General features: G+C 31.5%; 2 protein-coding genes across 2 annotated transcripts; both read left to right on the forward strand.

The window, feature by feature from the left end:
• Nucleotides 1-164: 164 nt before the first annotated feature.
• LOC111716940 (kelch-like protein 3) lies at nt 165-11,429 on the forward strand. The gene is made up of 11 exons (XM_023492449.1): nt 165-236; nt 843-940; nt 2,318-2,401; nt 2,976-3,053; nt 4,855-4,899; nt 6,759-6,824; nt 8,097-8,157; nt 9,360-9,488; nt 10,003-10,110; nt 10,567-10,686; nt 11,075-11,429. The coding sequence occupies exons 1-11, from the start codon at nt 178-180 to the stop codon at nt 11,376-11,378; spliced, it is 1,152 nt and encodes a 383-aa protein (XP_023348217.1). The 5' UTR covers nt 165-177; the 3' UTR covers nt 11,379-11,429.
• Nucleotides 11,430-14,558: 3,129 nt separating this feature from the next.
• LOC111716941 (kelch-like protein 2) lies at nt 14,559-19,980 on the forward strand. Its single transcript, XM_023492450.1, has 6 exons — nt 14,559-14,973; nt 16,264-16,324; nt 16,790-16,918; nt 17,444-17,551; nt 18,008-18,127; nt 19,600-19,980. Exons 2-6 carry the CDS (start codon nt 16,305-16,307, stop codon nt 19,913-19,915), a joined length of 693 nt encoding a protein of 230 aa, XP_023348218.1. The 5' UTR covers nt 14,559-14,973; nt 16,264-16,304; the 3' UTR covers nt 19,916-19,980.
• The last annotated feature ends 207 nt before the right edge of the window (nt 19,981-20,187 follow it).

Genomic DNA, 20,187 nt, shown 5'->3' on the forward strand with positions numbered 1-20,187 from the left:
AAGTTTATTATTAATGAGTAATAGGGGCACGTTTTTGATCGATAACATATGATGCTCATCTAAAAGCCGTCCGTTCTTTGCTCGTATATTCACTATCATTTTAGTTTGCTAATTTTGTATATTTTTTTTTTTTTAAGTTTTCATTTTTTAGTTATATTATTTTTAAGAGGTTAAAAAATGGGTAGTCAGTCGGACTGGAATAATGATATGAATGAATATTCATCCGTAGAAATAAAGTAAAAATATAAATTGCTTTATTAAATTGGTTTCATAATTTAGTTCTATCCGTATCTCAGTGAAGGAGGGAGGCGGGGACTCTAAGCAAAATTTTAAGTGACCCTGCATCCAACACTGGCAATGCCCGATTGACAATGGTACCCTTGAAACCGTACTCAAGTCAAGAATGGAATTTTCTCTATTCTATTTTCACTATTTCTTCTTATAAATAAGTAGTATCGCAGAGAAACCACAAAGGAAAATTAACAGTTAAAAGAAATTTAAACATTGATGTATATTTCATGCTTGATTAGACAAAGATTTCTAGGATATCCTTGTAAATCGTGCGTTGTCATCTTTGTTTGGAGGGTCTCTAGAAATTTTGCTTACAGTCCCTTTAAAACGGTTCATTCACTTATCTAACTTTAAAACTGGAATCAATTTTCAACACAAAAAAAGTTTTTTTAAATGTAAGCTCTGTGTTTGATGATGTTCAAAAGGTAATTAAAAAAGAAGATTTTTTGAACATTTTCTTAAAACATTTTTGTATTTCTGTTTAAAATCAAAAAACAAAATCCAACATTAAAAAATCTAATATTAAACTTCCAATTAATTAATTTTTCTAGAAATTCTGAGAAGCTCACAGAAGAAGATGATTTTGATTATTATTATACTGATGATAACATAGCGAGGAGGAGAGAGGAAACCGACCTGAAAGGCATTGGTACTTATCATTGAGTAGTTTTAAAGAAAATATCAAGAAGTTTTAGCTCCTCACAACTTATCCAGTATGTATGACAAGGACAACCCTTCATTAACGATTCGTTAATGACGACCCTTCTAATTGTTAACCACACCCTTCGTTTACGACTTTAACAACGACCCTTCATTAACGATCATCAACGACACCCTTTGTTAACAATCATTTACAACGACCCTTTGTTAATGATGGTTAATGACAACCCTTTGTTAACGATCGTTTTGTAAAAATCGTATAAAAGACGATTGCTTATCGTTTTTTTTTCAAAAACAAAACAATCATTTTTTTCCTCAAACAAGACGATCGTTTTTGAAAACAATTGAAAACGAATCGAAAAACTAAGCTGTTTTCGGAAACGATTAACAACCCTGTTGTGATGTGTTGAAACTCAAAGTTTTAGAAAGCCAAAATTGGCAACATATGATTCCTTTGGAATGGTGAAATGTGCAAATCAATGTTTTTTGATTTTATTAAAAAAATGGCTGTCATATTGATCTGCTGTTAACAAATTTGTTTGTAAAAATAATCAACTTAACTAGTTAAAAAAGTCAATGAAGTGATTATCCCAAAAATATTGCTTTAGCACACTGTTCACTCAAAACTAAATCTGAGTCAGTACAACATGTACAGTATATGTATCGTAGGTGTAGATTCGACCTGGCATGTTTTATGCAACAGTACCAACAATACCAACAAAAATATTGGTTTAGCAAATTTCTTCAAATTATTTTTTTCATGGATAAAATGCAAATTTAATTAAAAAATATTTTTTGGGGGAAATTTCATAATTTCTTAGATGTGACTTATGACATTTGGGATGCTTTTAGGGATAAGACATTTGCCATGTAAAACAATTTACAGATATGACATTTGACAGATGCAAAATATGATGCATGCAATATATGACATATGACATTAAAAAACACTCCCATTAAAAAAAATGTTCTTCATTTCTTTTTGTATGGAATGCAAATTTGATTGTTCACAAAGAAAACTTCTCATTTTTAGTTAATTCTGTAGAAAATAGTATCTTCCTTTAAGTAAAAAATAATTTGAAGAAATTTTTAACTCAAAACTAAATCTGAGTCTGTACAACATGTACTGTAAATGTATTCACTCGTAACATCCAGTCTGGACAAATAGGTGTAAACTTAGAGTCAACACCCAGCACATTTTATGCAACAAATGTAGACTTGCGAGGTCAAAGAGCCGGTTTTTAGTAATTTAAAAATTTATTTATATAAAGTGCTGGTTTTTTATTGTTGTTTATAGTACTATCAACAGTTCATTATCAGGGACCGAAGTTTGAAGAATTATGAGGCCTTTTTCTTATGATTTCAGGGGTTGAAGAAGAGAAGAAAGAAAAGAAGCAAGAAAACACCAAAGTATTTGTTCAACCTTGCTGGGTAAAGTTTATTGTGCCAGGTTAATTAACATTAAAATTTTAATATTTATGCAATGTCAAAGACAACATTTTTTTATGATGGGTAGCTTGGACTTATTTCTAAATTACAAACACTTTGGTCAAAATCCTAAACAGAATGAGGCTTTAACAGTCTAAATAAATAAATGAAATTTATTGCAACATGCAGAAATATGCCCAAATGATGTCTTATTAAAGCAAAAAGTATGTCAACTTTTAGTTTTCAAATTAAGTGAAAGTGTAACATAAGGTCTCTGAAAACATTTACCTTGCATGAAAGTGGAACGTTCAAATATTGTAGTTATATTACAAAAGTTTTAACCGTTTAGAAAAAATTTTTAAACAGGAAATGGAAAAGCGTAACGGAGCTTACTTTTTTCACTAACATTTACATTGTATAAGGTATTTAAGTGCAGGAAATCCAATATGTAACGTTACTCCATGCCATAAAATTTCATATTGTGCAATGTAACATTTCAAACGTTTATACTTTTGATGAACACATACATAACAAAAGCTAAAATCCAGAAAAATCAAAACGTTGACATCTCTAGTTTAATTCTATTTTTTTCTCAGTTATTGCCATCATCAGCCTGACATTTGCAGCACTGGCTGTATATCTTTTGGCCTGGAAAATCTACCATACAACCCATGGTAGTTCCATTATTATTTCAGTGAACTTCTAAATAACCAGGAATAATGTAAATTGTTTGATGGCTTTAAAACAAGAACATAGGTACCTTATTTTAGCAATTTTTTGTGTGAAAAAAATCACAGAGTACCCCAGTACTGTCATTTCCCAAATGTGGTCTACAATTTTTGAGCTTTCCGGAGATATGAATGATTTTGTTCAGAATGTTAAATCTCTGGTGTTTTTGAAAAAGACAGACTTAGGGCTATTTTGTATTTTTTGTTTCATATATAAATATTGCATAAATTATTGCTATAAGACATAGTTACTCCTATTCTCTTTGTTATTACGATATCTGGGACCTGGAGATTGATCAGTATGTAGCAAGAATTGGGGCCTAATGTAATATACATTGTTATTTGTTCACATAATTAATTAAGTAGGTATTTGCTATAAGTATGCTCCAGGATCTAATATAGGATAGACGTTTGAGCTTAGCTCAGTTTATCCAACTAAGGCTTAGGGACTTGTACTTGGGAAAACTAGGATATCCAGGACCCTGAGAACAGAGACGCCGCACATACCTGTTGTGGAACCACTAGTGGAACCAGATAATCCTGAGTACAAAGATGTCATTCATTGCAGAGCAGCTCTGTTCAAAACATATCTGTTGTAACAATAGCTGCAGGATACATAGGATAACTAAGGCTTCCAAGTCAAACAAGAGACTCTAAGGATAGCTCTGGGAGCTCTGTAAGAAGGGCTAACATAGCAGAGAATCTAGGCACAGCTCCGGGAGCAGCTTGAACTGTAAGTATGGCTAACAAAGCAGGAACAGCTCTGGGAGCAGCTCAGATTGAAAGAAAGGCTAACATAACTTGGACTCAAAGAGCAGATCTAGTGGTTAAAGAAGCACTGAAGGCCCAATAAGAGCATCCCAAATTGTACAAGCAACCAGGATAACAGACACTTGAGAGCAGCTGAACAAAATATCCTGATCTGTAGCAGCTGAATATCTAAAGGAACTTATTAAAACATGAATAAACGTTACATACGTATTTAATAAATAAACTATGAAACTGATAAAGAGGTTGTTAAGTAAAGGGATCAATACTAAAACTCAAGTACAGGGACATGAAATATTTGCATATGCATTACAAATGCCGCAAAATATTTCTAGAGTCAAAGATGACTTCAAAGTTGTCAATCAAATTATTTTATTTCATGTTGTTTAGATTAGCCATAAAGGCTCAGCTACATTTTGCTTAATTTAGTTTTGCTTAGTCACATTTTTCCTAGTAACATATTGCCTAGCTAGTCACATTTTGCTTGGATAACAGCTTACCTAGGTAACACATTGCCTAGGGTAACATATGAGCAAATTTTTTGCCTAGTTAGTAATTTTCTAACTGAACTAGGAAAATAAGTTACAAAAGCAAAATGTCACCTAGGCAAAACTGAAGTAGGCAAAATATGTCAAGGCAAATGTGACTTAGCAAAATGTTTTAGAAATTAGGTTTGAAAATAAACCAATTATGGCTCGGCAAGTTTTTTCCCCACTCATTAGTAGTTAGTTAAATTCAATTTATCTTTCAGCTAAATAGATTTCTGACTACTTGTAAACAAAATGTGGCAATATATTTCAAAACTTTGTCATGAAAATGAAAGACTATTTGTTTTAAATTACAAAAAATGCACATTTTAGTTTAAGCCGGACTACACAAAAAAATGTGCGTACATTGTCTGTCTGATAGTTACAAAATAAGAAAAATCCCCCTTTGAAAATAGATATATAATTAATGGGAAAAAAATGTTTACCTTCAGGAGAAATGAGGGAAGAATCAGTCGTTCTGCTAGGAGGAGACTATGGTAAATTAATAATCAGCTTTGAGATAAATACTCAAGTAAAACAAAATTATTTTAGAGAGTTGCAAAGAAAGTCATAATAGTGAAAGAAAAAATACAAAAGGAATTTTCTAAATACTGTTTATCGCTGCAGAAACTTATTTATGAAGTAATTGGCTATTTGTGTGGAATTCATCAATCAACATTAATACAATAATAATTTTTACAGGATGAAATATTGGAAATATGGGTAAACAGTCAACTATAAAGTTTTATCTTTATGACAGGATGATTGATATCCTGTTAAAATGATGAAATGGTTGTAAATTGGAAATATGGCTAAACAGTCAACTATAAAGTTTTATATTTATACAAGATGATTGATATTCTGTTTAAATGATGAAATGGTTGTAGATTGGCAATATGGCTATACAGTCAACTATAAAGTTTTATTTTTATTGATATCCTGTTAAAATGATGAAATGGTTGTAAATTGGCAATATGGCTAAACAGTCAACTATAAAGTTTTATCTTTATGACAAGATGATTGATATCCTGTTAAAATGATGAAATGGTTGTAAATTGGCAATATGGCTAAACAGTCAACTATAAAGTTTTATATTTATGACAAGATGATTGATATCCTGTTAAAACGATGAAATGGTTGTAAGTTGGCAATATGGGTAAACAGTCAACTATAAAGTTTTATCTTTATGATAGGATGATTGATATCCTGTTAAAATGATGAAATGGTTGTAAATTGGCAATATGGCTATACAGTCCACTATAAAGTTTTATCTTTATGACAGGATGATTGATATCCTGTTAAAATGATGAAATGGTTGTAAATTGGAAATATTGCTAAACAGTCAACTATAAAGTTTTATATTTATGACAAGATGATTGATATTCTGTTTAAATGATGAAATGGTTGTAGATTGGCAATATGGCTATACAGTCAACTATAAAGTTTTATTTTTATTGATATCCTGTTAAAATGATGAAATGGTTGTAAATTGGAAATATGGCTAAACAGTCAACTATGAAGTTTTATATTTATGACAAGATGATTGATATTCTGTTTAAATGATGAAATGGTTGTGAATTGGCAATATGGGTAAACAGTCAACTATAAAGTCTTATCTTTATGACAGGATGATTGATATCCTGTTAAAATGATGAAATGGTTGTGAATTGGAGATATGGGTAAACAGTCAACTATAAAGTTTTACATTTATGGCAAGATGATTGAAATCCTCTTAAAATGATGAAATGGTTGTAAATTGGCAATATGGGTAAACAGTCAACTATAAAGTTTTACATTTATGACAGGATGATTGATCTCCTGGTGAAATTAAGCTAAAATTACTATTTTGATTTTTATATAAAAAACCCAAATATTGAAAATAATTTTAGATGTCATTAGATAAATGTGAATAAACCCAGTATAAGTATGTACCGGTAAAAAAATTATATCAAAGTTTATGCTACAAAGTTTTTAATGAGGAATGTGACACAAAATTCTGTGTAATTTTTGATTTAGTTGAAATGATATGGTATTTATAACATCTTATTTTGACCATTTCAATTCAAATTCTTTATATTAAAACAGTATTTGGGGAGTGTAACTCAAAAATTATATAATCACAAGTTTAACTTACCAGTATTATTTTCAATGTCTGGCTGTATTTCTGCATGAAACAGTGATGTGATTGTGAGTGTGTGTGCAATGTCTTTATAACATATAGCATTTTCAAAATATACTTTGTATTTAAATATATAACTGTGATGTGGCAAAAACGGTCAACCTGGTCAAATCAGTCAAAATGGTTAAAGTAGTCAAAATACTTGAATTAACCATTTTCTTCACAATTTGTTTTCAGGCATCACTGAGAGTTATCCTTGCAATTTGTCGATTCCAGACGTACCAAATAGTAGCTATGCTCCAGGTAGGTCAAAGAATTTGTTTAAGTTTTACCCCAACTGTAGTCTGTAGGAGCAACTATTTGTGGGTAATAATGACTGCAAGAATGTTCCTAGTTCTTGTATTTCCAGCATTCTGACACAAGAAATTAATCTGTGTCTAAAATTCCACTAATTAAGCAGAAAATCATAAGTTTCCAGAGTGGATGATTCTAATAAAGATTTGTATACTCTTTTCTCTCACTTTTCAAACTTAACAATAATCAACTAATTCCTTCCAAAATGTCCTCTTCATCCGTTAACATTTTTATCCACTAAATTTCTTATCCTCCATAGTTTTATGTACACATATTTTATTATTTCTGTATCTTTATTCTGAACTTCTATATTTTGCTCATTCTCTTTCCAATGCACTGATCCCCATAAAACATTTTTTCATTACTCAATCTTCCCAATTACTCCAACTCCCACTTTACCAACCCTTTTTATCATCCCAACATTGGTTGACATTTCTTTGGGATTCTTATAGTTTGGGATTTCACATTATAAAATCAGAAAGAAATGTTTTATATTATTGCCAACATTTTACATGACAAATAACAATTAGCAAACAAAAAAATTATGATTTAATGATGTATTATTGTTTCATGAATGCTTTTTTAGAACACCTTTAATATAACAAGTTATATCTAGTAGCTGGAATTCTATCTTTTCTCTAACTACGTGGTTTTAAATTGTTGGCTTGGTTTAGGGGTGGTTATATCCCAAAACAAGCATTATCAATTTAATGATGTATCAATTTATCAATTTGTTGTATAATCTTAATCTTTGTATGTTTATTTAGTGAATGGTTATTTACTATTTTTACCCTGAAATTGAACCAGGATTTTTGGTAATACAAGTTAGACCAGCATTTAAGTAACATCAAAAATGTAGTAAGATATCTTAAGAATCCGAGACTGGCCCTCTTGCCAAGGAGATTGCAATCATCTACCTGTTAAATGAACAATAAACCAGAAACAATTAAATAACTCATTGAATCACATTTAAGATATTCAGAGAGAGGAAAGATTCAAGCTACTAATTAATCTTTTCATTTTCCCATAAAATACTATCAAAAGAGAATATCCTTCTTCCACAAAAAGCATGAAAACTGTGCAAATATTATAAGCATGCAAACTAATTGTTGCACTTTCTTCTGCAAACATTGCTCAATAGTTTTGTGATTTAAAAATACAGTCTTAGCTCTTAGAACCCTTCTTTAAGTTAATAAGCAAGGTAAATTGACTCTGCACTAGGAGCAGCAGTACTAAAAGGGGTTATTTACTACTGTGGGGGACGGTTGGATGGTGTCATCAGGTAACCAAGCTATTAGCTTAATCTGTCATGTCTATAATGTATTTTGTTTCTTACTAGACTTACAAAGGAATACTTCTATGTTATAATTCTAGATACATAAGAATAGATTGTTTATGCAGACTATAAAGCTGAAAATTGTACAACCCCTTATACATCATGAACTCGTCATACAAAAAGGTCAATGAATATGTTTTACTTCTTGGGGTCAATCTGTAGAAAACAAATTTTAGCTGATCAGTATCTTGTCATTCTGAATTGTGTTCCCGAACGAGTGGATCACTAAGACAAACTCCTCTGCAAGGAGAAAACGTCCAAGGAACCGTGACGAGCACGTAGTATCAGCCAAGAGACGATGAACATGAAAAGACCGAAATCTTGTTTTTTTTCCACTATCCTAGATTATGTAGCCTCAATATTAACAAGGAACCATCAATGTTCCTCATTATGAAGCTAACACCAATATTTTTTATTATAAAAAAACTCGCACCCCTGCATGTTTATGTGAAAACATGCATAAGAGTTATTCATTGCATATTCCTATAAACGATAGCACACATTGTTTATGTCTTGTTTTCATTTCAAATCACGCACAAGTATGCTATCTTACTATATAACATGAAATTTTTTCTCTGGAACTGCTGTTTTGTCTATATTTGAATAGAGAACGATGTTCTTCAATTTCACGCAATCTAACTACAAAAAAGAGAACTCTTGTTAATTCCATAGTCCAAAATTCTTGAAAAAGTTTTTTTTTCTCCTAAGAATATATATGTAATACGAATTTTGGAAAAAAAATGTATCCGTAAACTAAAGGATTCTTCTTAAACTAAAATACAAATGTATTAACATGCAACTATTGTAAAATAGCTTTTGCAAAATTAAAACAAACAATTTTGTATCTTTATTATAATCTCAATACAGAGATAATAAACATCTAGATCTTAAAAAAGAAATGTAATTATTTATACTGGTCATCTATTTAAAACAAAACACTGTTACCCCATACATTTGAACGGAGTATGTACAACTCAATGTACTGTATGGATGTAGCTAGTACAGAACTGAATTCATGTTTTCAATTTCATCTGAAACACTCCAATATGTTGAAGACGACAAAACATTAGGGTTCTAATGCTCACTGAGAATTTGAAACACCTTAAATTATGGTATTACTCATATTATCTTTAAACCCCATACTGTAGGAATGAGTGCTACAAGTACATGGGAGGAAGTTGGGTCCCTGCACCTTCTATGAAGGAATCTAGACAATATTTTACAATGACATCCTTTGATGACGTCATTCTTGTAACAGGAGGGGATTCACGCTCAACGTAAGAATAATTAATTTTAAAAACATATGATGGATACTGGACATTCAGTCTAAATCCTTACTTTGCATTTTGCATGCACATATTCAGTCTCCAGCATCAGAGAAAAGAAAAAAACACCATTTGACAAAACATAGATTCTACTTTATTGAGTTTTTGAGGGGTTGTGATTTTTCATCAGTTTTTGGGGAATTTATTTAGGACACTTTATAAGATTTCAAATATTTGTTGATGAAAGGAAAAAAATTTAATGTTTAAGTGCTTTTACAGTAACACATAAAATTCACTTTTTTAACATATTGAAAACTCACATTTTAAAAACATTTTTCCTTCTCCATGAAATGATCCAATTTTTGGCTCTGATGTGAAAATATGACAAACTGAGAAGTCAGGAGGCTTAGTTCAACACTTACTTGTTCTTTAGACTTGTAAATTGTTACACTGGATCAGATCATGCACAATTGGACCCATGCATGTTTTATTTTATGTCTTTTTCAATCCTTTTCTTTTGTTGTAGGGAAATGGGAAAATCAAAATCCATTGAGATATTTGATGGATATACCTGGACACTTTTAGAACAAAACCTGTCATTTGGAAGAGCTGGTCATTGTCCTGTTAGAATCAGGAACTATGATTTTACCAAAATTCTGCGATAATCCATTATTTCTAATTTTTTGAACATGAAGAAATCTTTAAATCAGATTGTATGATGTGAAATTTCCACATTCTCAAATTTCAATTCGTAATTTCAAGCATCCCTGCAAGTCAAAATTCCAATATGCCTTATTCACAACGATGCCCTTTAAAGCTTTGCCTGTTCAAGTATGAATTAAATATATCAATTGTTTATAATTTTAAACTTTTCTACTGACACTAAGAAATAAGTAAGTAATTTTTTATTTCTTTAGTAAGTAAGTATCAAATAAACCACTTTCAAACCTGGAAAAACAACAATTTCTTCCACATTATTGATCAGATAAAGTTTTCAAGTGTGCCATTATAAAATAGGAATTGCCATTTTGCATGGAGGGTCACTTGAAATTATACTTTATTAATTTTTTAATTTGTTTACTACTTTTAGTGACTCTACAGTATTACTCATTGGAGGATACATCTCAAATAACACTGATATTTCGACAATAGAGCTCTATGACTTTTCTGGGATTCTTTTAGCCACTCTTCCAGATATGCCTACACCTAGGTATTAAAAACTGCAAAATCATGTTTTATTAAGTAAAATAATGCTATTTCCATGTATTTTCTCCATGCATCATTTATTATGATTCTATCATCTTGATTCTGTTGCATGCATGACATAATAATTTAGTTCTCTTGTGCACTGTATTTAAACATTTGTTAAATATCCTTTTAGAGAGATAAATTATCCCACAAGGAGATTCAGCTGCCTTTTAAAATCAGAAGTATTTTGAAGAAATTTTAGTTTTTGGCCATGGAAGTAAAGTGCACTAAGCACCTTACCATGCAATAATTAATCTGAGAAAAATTTTAATTTTTTTAAACTTTCTGAAAAAAACATTTTCCAAAAGAAAATGAAATTTTGTCAAATTATACTTTTTATATATGTTTAGAACTGGAGCAGGGTGCTCTTTGTTCCAGAATGAAATCTATGTATCAGGTGGCTCCTTGGGCGGGTATATCAAACAAACTGTTGAGGTTTACAATCTTGAAGGCCGAGTTTGGAGAAACATCCAGTTAATGAAACGGCACCGATATTTACCCATCATGGCAGTTGTCAATGGTAACCTAAGTGTTTATGGAGGACAAGGAAGCCCAAGCTCGAGTATGGAAGTTTACACTGAAGAAGGTTGGGTTGAAAGTAGTATGAAGTATAATCATGATGGTCATGCTGGTGTGATAGTTGTCTGCAATTAAAATATTCATATTGTTATACCTAGACAGTAAATACATTTATTTTCTACTTTATACTGATGATTTTTTAATTTATGAAATTTTATCACAAACATGACTAAGTTGTCTCCTTTACCATATTTTCCTTTATTAGAAACTGCGATGAATTCATTGGAAAATCCACCAATGATGGCATTGTAAGATCTATGCACAACACTGGGAAACCCCATTTTGTTCTACACTATCACAAGACAACTTCACGTTTTGATTACAATGTCAGGGATATAAACAGCTGTGAGATATCCTTAACATTGTGTTCAAGATTTTGAACAAACATTTATAAGTTCAAACAAAATGAAAAGTGCACCTTTCCTCCCTCCTGAGCAGGATGTATTCCTGTATCCCACATATACTGCCTAATGCTTGTACATGCTACGATCAAACTCAAGAGGATGGGTTTGATATCATTGTGGAGTGCTCTGGGTATCCTTCAGCACTGCAGAACATGTGAATTGTTTGTTATTTTTATTTGATTTAACATTTAGATTTTACATCAAAAATAATTTTCTCTAATATGGGACTTATTCTTTTCCCATTCTAGGAAATGCTTCTTTAAATCCACATACCATTCTTGTCCCTTGTGTCCGCAATCCCTTGAAATTTGTTCTTCTTTTTCTTCATTATCACAGGAAACTAGTTGGCGGTCTAGTATTGCTTTTATCTCGATTTCCTGTAGTGGTTCTTCCACCATTAAAAAAATGCATGTTTCCATCAACTCTTCATCATACAGTCCCATGATCATTTAATCTTTTAATTCAAGCAGACTTCTCTTGGCTGGAGGGTGCTTCGACATCTTCTCTATTTCTATTTGCTCTATGGCCATTTGCTCTAGTTCCATTTGATCTATCAAGTCATTTGCTCTATACGTCATTTGCTCTATACGTCATTTGCTCTATATTCAATCTGCTCTATGACTAAACACGTCATTTGCTCTATAACATAAAAATACACTATAAAATAGCTTTTATTGGAATTCCTGAGCGTAACTTGACTATGAAATGCGGGATTTTTTTTTGGAAAATNGCTATTGGTGTGGAATTCATCAATCAACATAAATACAATAATAATTTTTACAGGATGAAATTGTTATAAATTGGAGATATGGCTAAACAGTCAACTATAAAGTTTTATCTTAATGACAGGATGATTGATATCCTCTTAAAATGATGAAATGGTTATAAATTGGCAACATGGGTAAACAGTCAACTATAAAGTTTTATCTTTATGACAGGATGATTGATATCCTCTTAAAATGATGAAATGGTTATAAATTGGCAATATGGCTAAACAGTCAACTATAAAGTTTTATATTTATGACAGAATGATTGATATCCTGGTGAAATAAAGCTAAAATTATTATTTTGATTTTTTTATAAAAAACCCAAATATTGAAAATAATTTCAGATGTCATTAGATAAACGTGAATTCAGACCATATGTACCGGTAAAAAAATGCTACAAAGTTTATGCTACAAAGTTTTTAATGAGGAATATGACACAAAATTCTGTGTAATTTTTGATTTAGTTGAAATGATATGGTATTTATGACATCTTATTTTGACCATTTCAATTCTAATTCTAAGTCTTTATATTAAAACAGTATTTGGGGAGTGAGTTACCAGCATTATTTTCAACGTCTGGCTATATTTTTGCATGAAACAGTAATGTGATTGTGAGTGTGTGTGCAATGTCTTTATAACATATAGCATTTTCAAAATATTCTTTGCATTTAGATATATAACTGTGAAGTGGCCAAAAACGGTCAATTTGTTTTCAGGCATCACTGAGAGTTATCCTTGCAATTTGTCGATTCCAGACATACCAAAGAGTGGCTATGCTCCAGGTAGGTCAAAGAAGTTTTACCCCAACTGTAGTCTGTAGGAGCAACTATTTGTGGGTTATAATGACTGCAAGTATGTTCCTAATTCTTGTATTTCCAGCATTCTGACACAAGAAATTAATCTGTGTCTAAATTCCACTAATTAAGCAGAAAATCATAAGTTTCCAGAGTGGATGATTCTAATAAAGATTTGTATACTCTTTTCTCTCACTTTTCAAACTTAACAATAATCCACTAATTCCTTCCAAAATGTCCTCTTCATCCGTTAACATTTTTATCCACTAAATTTCTTATCCTCCATAGTTTTATGTACACATATTTTATTGTTTCTGTATCTTTGTTCTGAACTTCTATATTTTGCTCATTCTCTTTCCAATGCACTGATCCCCATAAAACATCTATTCATCACTCAATCTTCTCAATTATTCCAACTCCCAATTTACCAACCCTTTTTATCATCCCAACATTGGTTGACATTTCTTTGGGATTCTTATAGTTTGGGATTTCACATTATAAAATCAGAAAGAAATGTTTTATATTATTGCCAACATTTTACATGACAAATAACAATTAGCAAACAAAAAAATTATGATTTAATGATGTATTATTGTTTCATGAATGCTTTTTTAGAACACCTTTATATACGCCAGTTATATCTAGTATCTGGAATACTATCTTTCTCTAATTGGCTCTAATTGTTGGCTTGGTTTAGGGGTGGTTATATCCCAAAACAAGCATTATCAATTTAATGATGTATTAATTTATCAATTTGTTATTTAATTTAAATCTATGTATGTTTATTTAGTGAATGGTTATTTACTATTTTTACCCTGAAATTGAACCAGGATTTTTGGTAATACAAGTTAGACCAGCATTTAAGTAACATCAAAAATGTAGTAAGATATCTTAAGAATCCGAGACTGGCCCTCTTGCCAAGGAGATTGCAATCATCTACCTGTTAAATGAACAATAAACCAGAAACAATTAAATAACTCATTGAATCACATTTAAGATATTCAGAGAGAGGAAAGATTCAAGCTACTAATTAATCTTTTCATTTTCCCATAAAATACTATCAAAAGAGAACATCCTTCTTCCACAAAAAGCATGAAAACTGTGCAAATATTATAAGCAGGCTGCACTTTTATCTGCAAACATGGCTCAATAGTTTTGTGATTTAAAATACAGTCTTAGCTCTTAGAACCCTTCTTTAATTAGAATAAGCAAGGTAAATTCAGTAGGGTTTCCAACATAATAGATTATTCTCTTATGTTGTTGTATTTCAGATTGTTCTTAATAAGAGTGAACAGTCCTTTGAATACAACTGGATACCAGGGATCAGTACAACCCGAGCCATAGCAGTAGACACAAGTCTCCTGCACACTACCACTCTGGGTCCTGTGCTACATACAGCAAACAGACAGCATACAGAGGGAACCTAACTGGACGAGCTACTTAGATGAAGATGAATCCAGCTTACACCAATGAAGCTGCTATAGATGAAGATATGGAGGAGGAGACTGAAGTCCTGGTGCAAACCATGCAGGAGGTGATGGATAAGTTAGCAGAGCTGAACCAGGAGCTGGAGAGTATGGTGTCCTCTACTATGAAGGACACAAGCACCCAAGATCCCCTTGTAGACCCCAACGTCAATGCATGGGATGCAAGGAAGGCCTGGGAGCGGTAGTTTAGACTTCATCCTGAAGCTAACAGGGATGAGGTATGCTCCAGGATTTATGTTCAGGTTGGGAAGCTGCTCCACAGATTACAGGAGCAGGCTGACCAGCATACCTGGAATAGAGATGATAAATACATGATGGATGGATTAGCAAATATAGTAGTTCTACACTTCAGATTGTATAAACTAACTGAGGGAGCTACTAAGGGACCTAAGTTGTAAAGGAACCATGGCTGATCATTAAACCATCTAGTTATCTCTATTTAATATAATGTATGCATTTATGATTATGTACATAAATGTATTAACATTGTAGAAAATAAGTTTATTACTTTGGGTGTTAATTATTGCACGAGCAAATAGTTATATAAAGGTTTACTCTGCATGATAGAGATAGCCTAAAGTATAATTTTGCCAGGTTGCAAAGATAACAGCAACGCATGAGGGTTAGGTCCGAGTATTGGAAATAACCTGATCTGCAATGTTGTCAGGTTGCAAAGATAATAGATCTAATACAAGTACAATAACTTGAAGTGTGATCTTATCAAAGTTTGCTAATTAAGTTTGCCAATTTATTGCACATTTTTAGTAGTAAGAGAATACTACAACGTGTAATCACATGCAGTTACGCGTAATAATTTTCATTTCGTGTAATTTTGCATGATTACACATAATTGGGGAAATATCCATTTCGCAAAATTATGGGGTAATTTCGCGTAATTACTACAACGTAATTTTGCAAAATTTTGTACTGATTACGCGTTATAAGCGAAACTATAATTACGTGTAATTACGGCATAATTTTGCGTAATTTCTACCTGGTAATTTCGTAAAATTTTTTATAAATTATGCGTAATTACCGAAACTTTAATTTCAGCCATACTATGTTGATGTAATTTTCACGTTCGACAACTAAAAAGCTTAACAAAGGGCCAACAATTTATTTTTATCAAAAAAATACATAATCTATAAATTTTCAATTTTCGACGACTTGTTAATATTTCAACCTACTTTCTCAAGTTTACCTTCCTTGTTTGAAAAAAATGTCAATAAAATCTTCAAAATATGTTTAACATGGTTGTATCCTTACACATACTTTCCCGCTATAAATATTTCTGAGAACTAATATGTACTTTATTTATTACGAAATTGTTTTGTATTACGTAATTTCGCGAAATTACGCATTAATTACGTGAAACTAGACTTTCTTTCGTAAACGTAATAAACGCGAAATTAGGCATAATGCTCCTGCGTAAGTGAAAGAAAGTGTTACGCGTAATTACATGTAACGTAATTACGACTGGAAACCCTAGTAAATTGACTCTGCACTAGGAGCAGCAGTACTAAAAGGGGTTATTTACTACTGTGGGGGAATGTTGGATCGTGTCATCAGGTAACCAAGCTTAGTGTTACAATGTATAGTATTACTTTGAGGTTTTAATCCTAGATACATTAGAATAAAATAAAAGGCTGAAAATTGTACAACCCCTTGTATATCATGAACTCGTCATACAAAAAGGTCAATGAATACGTTTTACTTCTCGTGGTCAATCTGTAGAAAACAAATTTTAGCTGACCAGTATCTTGTCATTCTGAATTGTGTTTATTTATACTGGTCCTCTATTTAAAACAAAACACTGTTACCCCATACATTTAAACGGAGTATTTACAATACTTGCCACAACTCAATGTACTGTATGGAGGTAGCTAGTACAGAGCTAAATCATGTTTTCAATTTCATCTGAAACACTGCAGTATGTTGAAGACGACATAAAATTAGGGTTCTAACGCTAACTGAGAATTTAAAACAGCTTAAATTATGGTTTTACTCATTTTATCATTAAGCCCCATACTGTAGGAATGAGTGCTACAAGTACATGGGAGGAAGTTGGGTCCCTGCACCTTCTATGAAGGAATCTAGACAATATTTTACAATGACATCCTTTGATGACGTCATTCTTGTAACAGGAGGGGATTCACGCTCAACGTAAGAATAATTAATTTTAAAAACATATGATGGATACTGGACATTCAGTCTAAATCCTTACTTTGCATTTTGCATGCACATATTCAGTCTCCAGCATCAGAGAATCATGGAAAAGAAAAAAACACCATTTGACAAAACATAGATTCTACTTTATTGAGTTTTTGAGGGGTTGTGATTTTTCATCAGTTTTTGGGGAATTTATTTTGAAGGACACTTTATAAGATTTCAAATATTTGTTGATGAAAGGAAAAAAATTTAATGTTTAAGTGCTTTTACAGTAACACATAAAATTCACTTTTTTAACATATTGAAAACTCACATTTTAAAAACATTTTTCCTTCTCCATGAAATGATCCAATTTTTGGCTCTGATGTGAAAATATGACAAACTGAGAAGTCAGGAGGCTTAGTTCAACACTTACTTGTTCTTTAGACTTGTAAATTGTTACACTGGATCAGATCATGCACAATTGGACCCATGCATGTTTTATTTTATGTCTTTTTCAATCCTTTTCTTTTGTTGTAGGGAAATGGGAAAATCAAAATCCATTGAGATATTTGATGGATATACCTGGACACTTTTAGAACAAAACCTGTCATTTGGAAGAGCTGGTCATTGTCCTGTTAGAATCAGGAACTATGATTTTACCAAAATTCTGCGATAATCCATTATTTCCAATTTTTTGAACATGAAGAAATCTTTAAATCAGATTGTATGATGTGAAATTTCCTCATTCTCAAATTTCAAATCGTAATTTCAAGCATCCCTGCAAGTCAAAATTCCAATATGCCTTATTCACAACGATGCCCTTTAAAGCTTTGCCTGTTCAAGTATGAATTAAATATATCAATTGTTTATAATTTTAAACTTTTCTACTGACACTAAGAAATAAGTAAGTAATTATTTATTTCTTTAGTAAGTAAGTATCAAATAAACCACTTTCAAACCTGGAAAAACAACAATTTCTTTCACATTATTGATCAGATAAAGTTTTCAAGTGTGCCATTATAAAATAGGAATTGCCATTTTGCATGGAGGGTCACTTGAAATTATACTTTATTAATTTCTTAATTTTTTTACTTATTTTAGTGACTCTACAGTGTTACTCATTGGAGGACAGAACTATAACAAAACTATTCTTTCGACAATAGAGCTCTATGACTTTACTGGGATTCAATTAGACACTCTTCCAGATATGCCTACACCTAGGTATTGCAAAACTGTAAAATCATGTTTTATTAAGTAAAATAATGGTATTTCACTGTATTTTCTCCATGCATTATTGGCATCATAGCTTACTAATAAAAACCTATAATTCTATTATGATTCTATCATTTTGATTCTATCACATGTGTGATATAAAAATTCAGTTATCAGGTGCCCTGTATTAAAACATTCGTTGAATATCTTAATCTAGAGATAAATTATCCCACAACAAGATTGCACTGTCTTTAAAATCAAAAATATTTCTTACAAATTTTAGTTTTGGGCCAGGGATATAAAGTGCAATTTGCCCTTTACTCAATTTAGGTGGGAGTGAATTTTAAATTTTCTTCACAAAATTAGGCGTTTGTCAATTCCTATGTTAAAACAATTCTAAGAACAATTTCTTTTTTTGACACTTTTTGATTGGAAGTTGTCTTCTTTAGCTAACTGGCACTGCAAGTTTTGGCCTTTTTTCCCTTTTTTCTGAGATTTGTGATTTTATAGTACACAAGAAAATGCTTTCAATGATTAAGGTGATTTTTTATGTAAAAAAAACTATTCTAAGAGCAAATTCTTTTTTGACATTTTAATAGATTGGAAGTCGTTTTCATTACCTAACTGGCACTGTGAGTTTTTACCTACTCTTTTTCTGAAATCTGTTATTTTACAATAAACAAGCATTATGCTTTCAATATTCACAGGAATAGTCATTTCTACTGTAAAAATTATTTTAAAAACAATCTCTTTTGTGATACTTATTGATTGGAGGTCGTCTTCTAAAGCTAACTGGCATTGAAATTTATGACTGACATTTTTTGGATCTGTGTGCCATTTAGCATAAGAAGACAACAACAGAAGATGTTTTTAGAATTGTTTTTAACATTAGAAGTGACTATCGCCGTAATGATTGGAAGCATATTGCATGCATATTGTGAAATAAACAATCTCAGAATAGAGTACAGTTGGGTAAAGAATTGCAGTGGCAGTTAGCTAACAAAGACGATTTTCAATCAGACAGTGTCACCAAAGAAATTGTTCTTAGAAATTTGTTAAACATTAAAATTGACTATCACCATATAATAATGGGAAGCATATTGCATGCTTATTGTGAAATAATAGATTTCTGAAAAAGAATATATACAAGTCAAAACTTACAGTGCCAGTTAGCTAACAAAGACGACCTTGAATCAAAGACTGTCATAAAAGAATTTGTTCTTAACATTGTTTTTTTTTGGACTATTGGCATTATCATTGGAAGCATTTAGCTTGTGTACTGCGAAATCAAAGTTCTCAGAAAAAGACTAAAAGGTTGAAACTTGCAGTGGCACAAAAGAAATTGTTCTTAGAATTATTTTTTACATAAGAATTGACTACTGCTGTAATAATTTTCAGCAAATTGTTTAATTTTTTGAAAATTCACTCCCCTCTACTACTCATGCATGCAGAATTGATCTGAAATAAAATATTTTCTAAAGGAGTGGAGCAGGGTGCTCTTTGTACCAGAATGAAATCTATGTAGGCGGTGGCTTTGAACTCCCTGGGGACTACTGGAAACTACTGAAAACTGTTGAGGTTTACAATCTTGAAGGCCAAGTTTGGAGAGAAGTCCAGTTAATGAAACAGCCAAGATATTTACCCACCATGGCATTCGTCAATGGTAACCTTGCTGTTTATGGAGGACAAGAAAGCCCAAGCTCAAGTATGGAAATTTACACTGAAGAAGGTTGGGTTGAAATTAGTATGAAGTATAATCATGCTGGTCATGCTGGTGTGATAGTTAAATGTAATTAAAAAATATAACTTTTTTGCCTACATAGTAAATACATTTGTTTTCTACTTTAAACTGATGATTTTTTTTATTTTATGAGAACCAAACTTTCTGATACAACCAGGATCAGATTTCTACATCTTCGACATTAAAGTTACTTTGTGAAAGTTATTAATTATTAAGATTAATAAAATAGAAAACTAGACTTTCAGAGCGCTTAGCGTCCATTTTCTATTTCAATTGTGAACATGTTCTCTTTGAATACATAGTAAAACAAAAACAAACAAAAATTTCA

Source organism: Eurytemora carolleeae, unplaced genomic scaffold, assembly GCF_000591075.1.
Source record: "Eurytemora carolleeae unplaced genomic scaffold, Eaff_2.0 scaffold2285, whole genome shotgun sequence".
In the NCBI taxonomy this organism is placed as follows: Eukaryota; Metazoa; Arthropoda; class Copepoda; order Calanoida; family Temoridae; genus Eurytemora; species Eurytemora carolleeae.

Excerpts from the sequence above, each read along its gene's own strand:
- LOC111716940 (XM_023492449.1), top strand. The coding sequence starts at position 178 with ATGGGTAGTCAGTCGGACTGGAATAATGATATGAATGAATATTCATCC. Across the intron at positions 2,402-2,975 it reads GGTAAAGTTTATTGTGCCAG|TTATTGCCATCATCAGCCTG; the intron begins GTTAATTAACAT and ends TTTTTTTCTCAG. Across the intron at positions 3,054-4,854 it reads AATCTACCATACAACCCATG|GAGAAATGAGGGAAGAATCA; the intron begins GTAGTTCCATTA and ends GTTTACCTTCAG.
- LOC111716941 (XM_023492450.1), top strand. The coding sequence starts at position 16,305 with ATGTTGGATCGTGTCATCAG. Across the intron at positions 17,552-18,007 it reads CATTGTCCTGTTAGAATCAG|TGACTCTACAGTGTTACTCA; the intron begins GAACTATGATTT and ends TACTTATTTTAG. Across the intron at positions 18,128-19,599 it reads CCAGATATGCCTACACCTAG|GAGTGGAGCAGGGTGCTCTT; the intron begins GTATTGCAAAAC and ends TATTTTCTAAAG.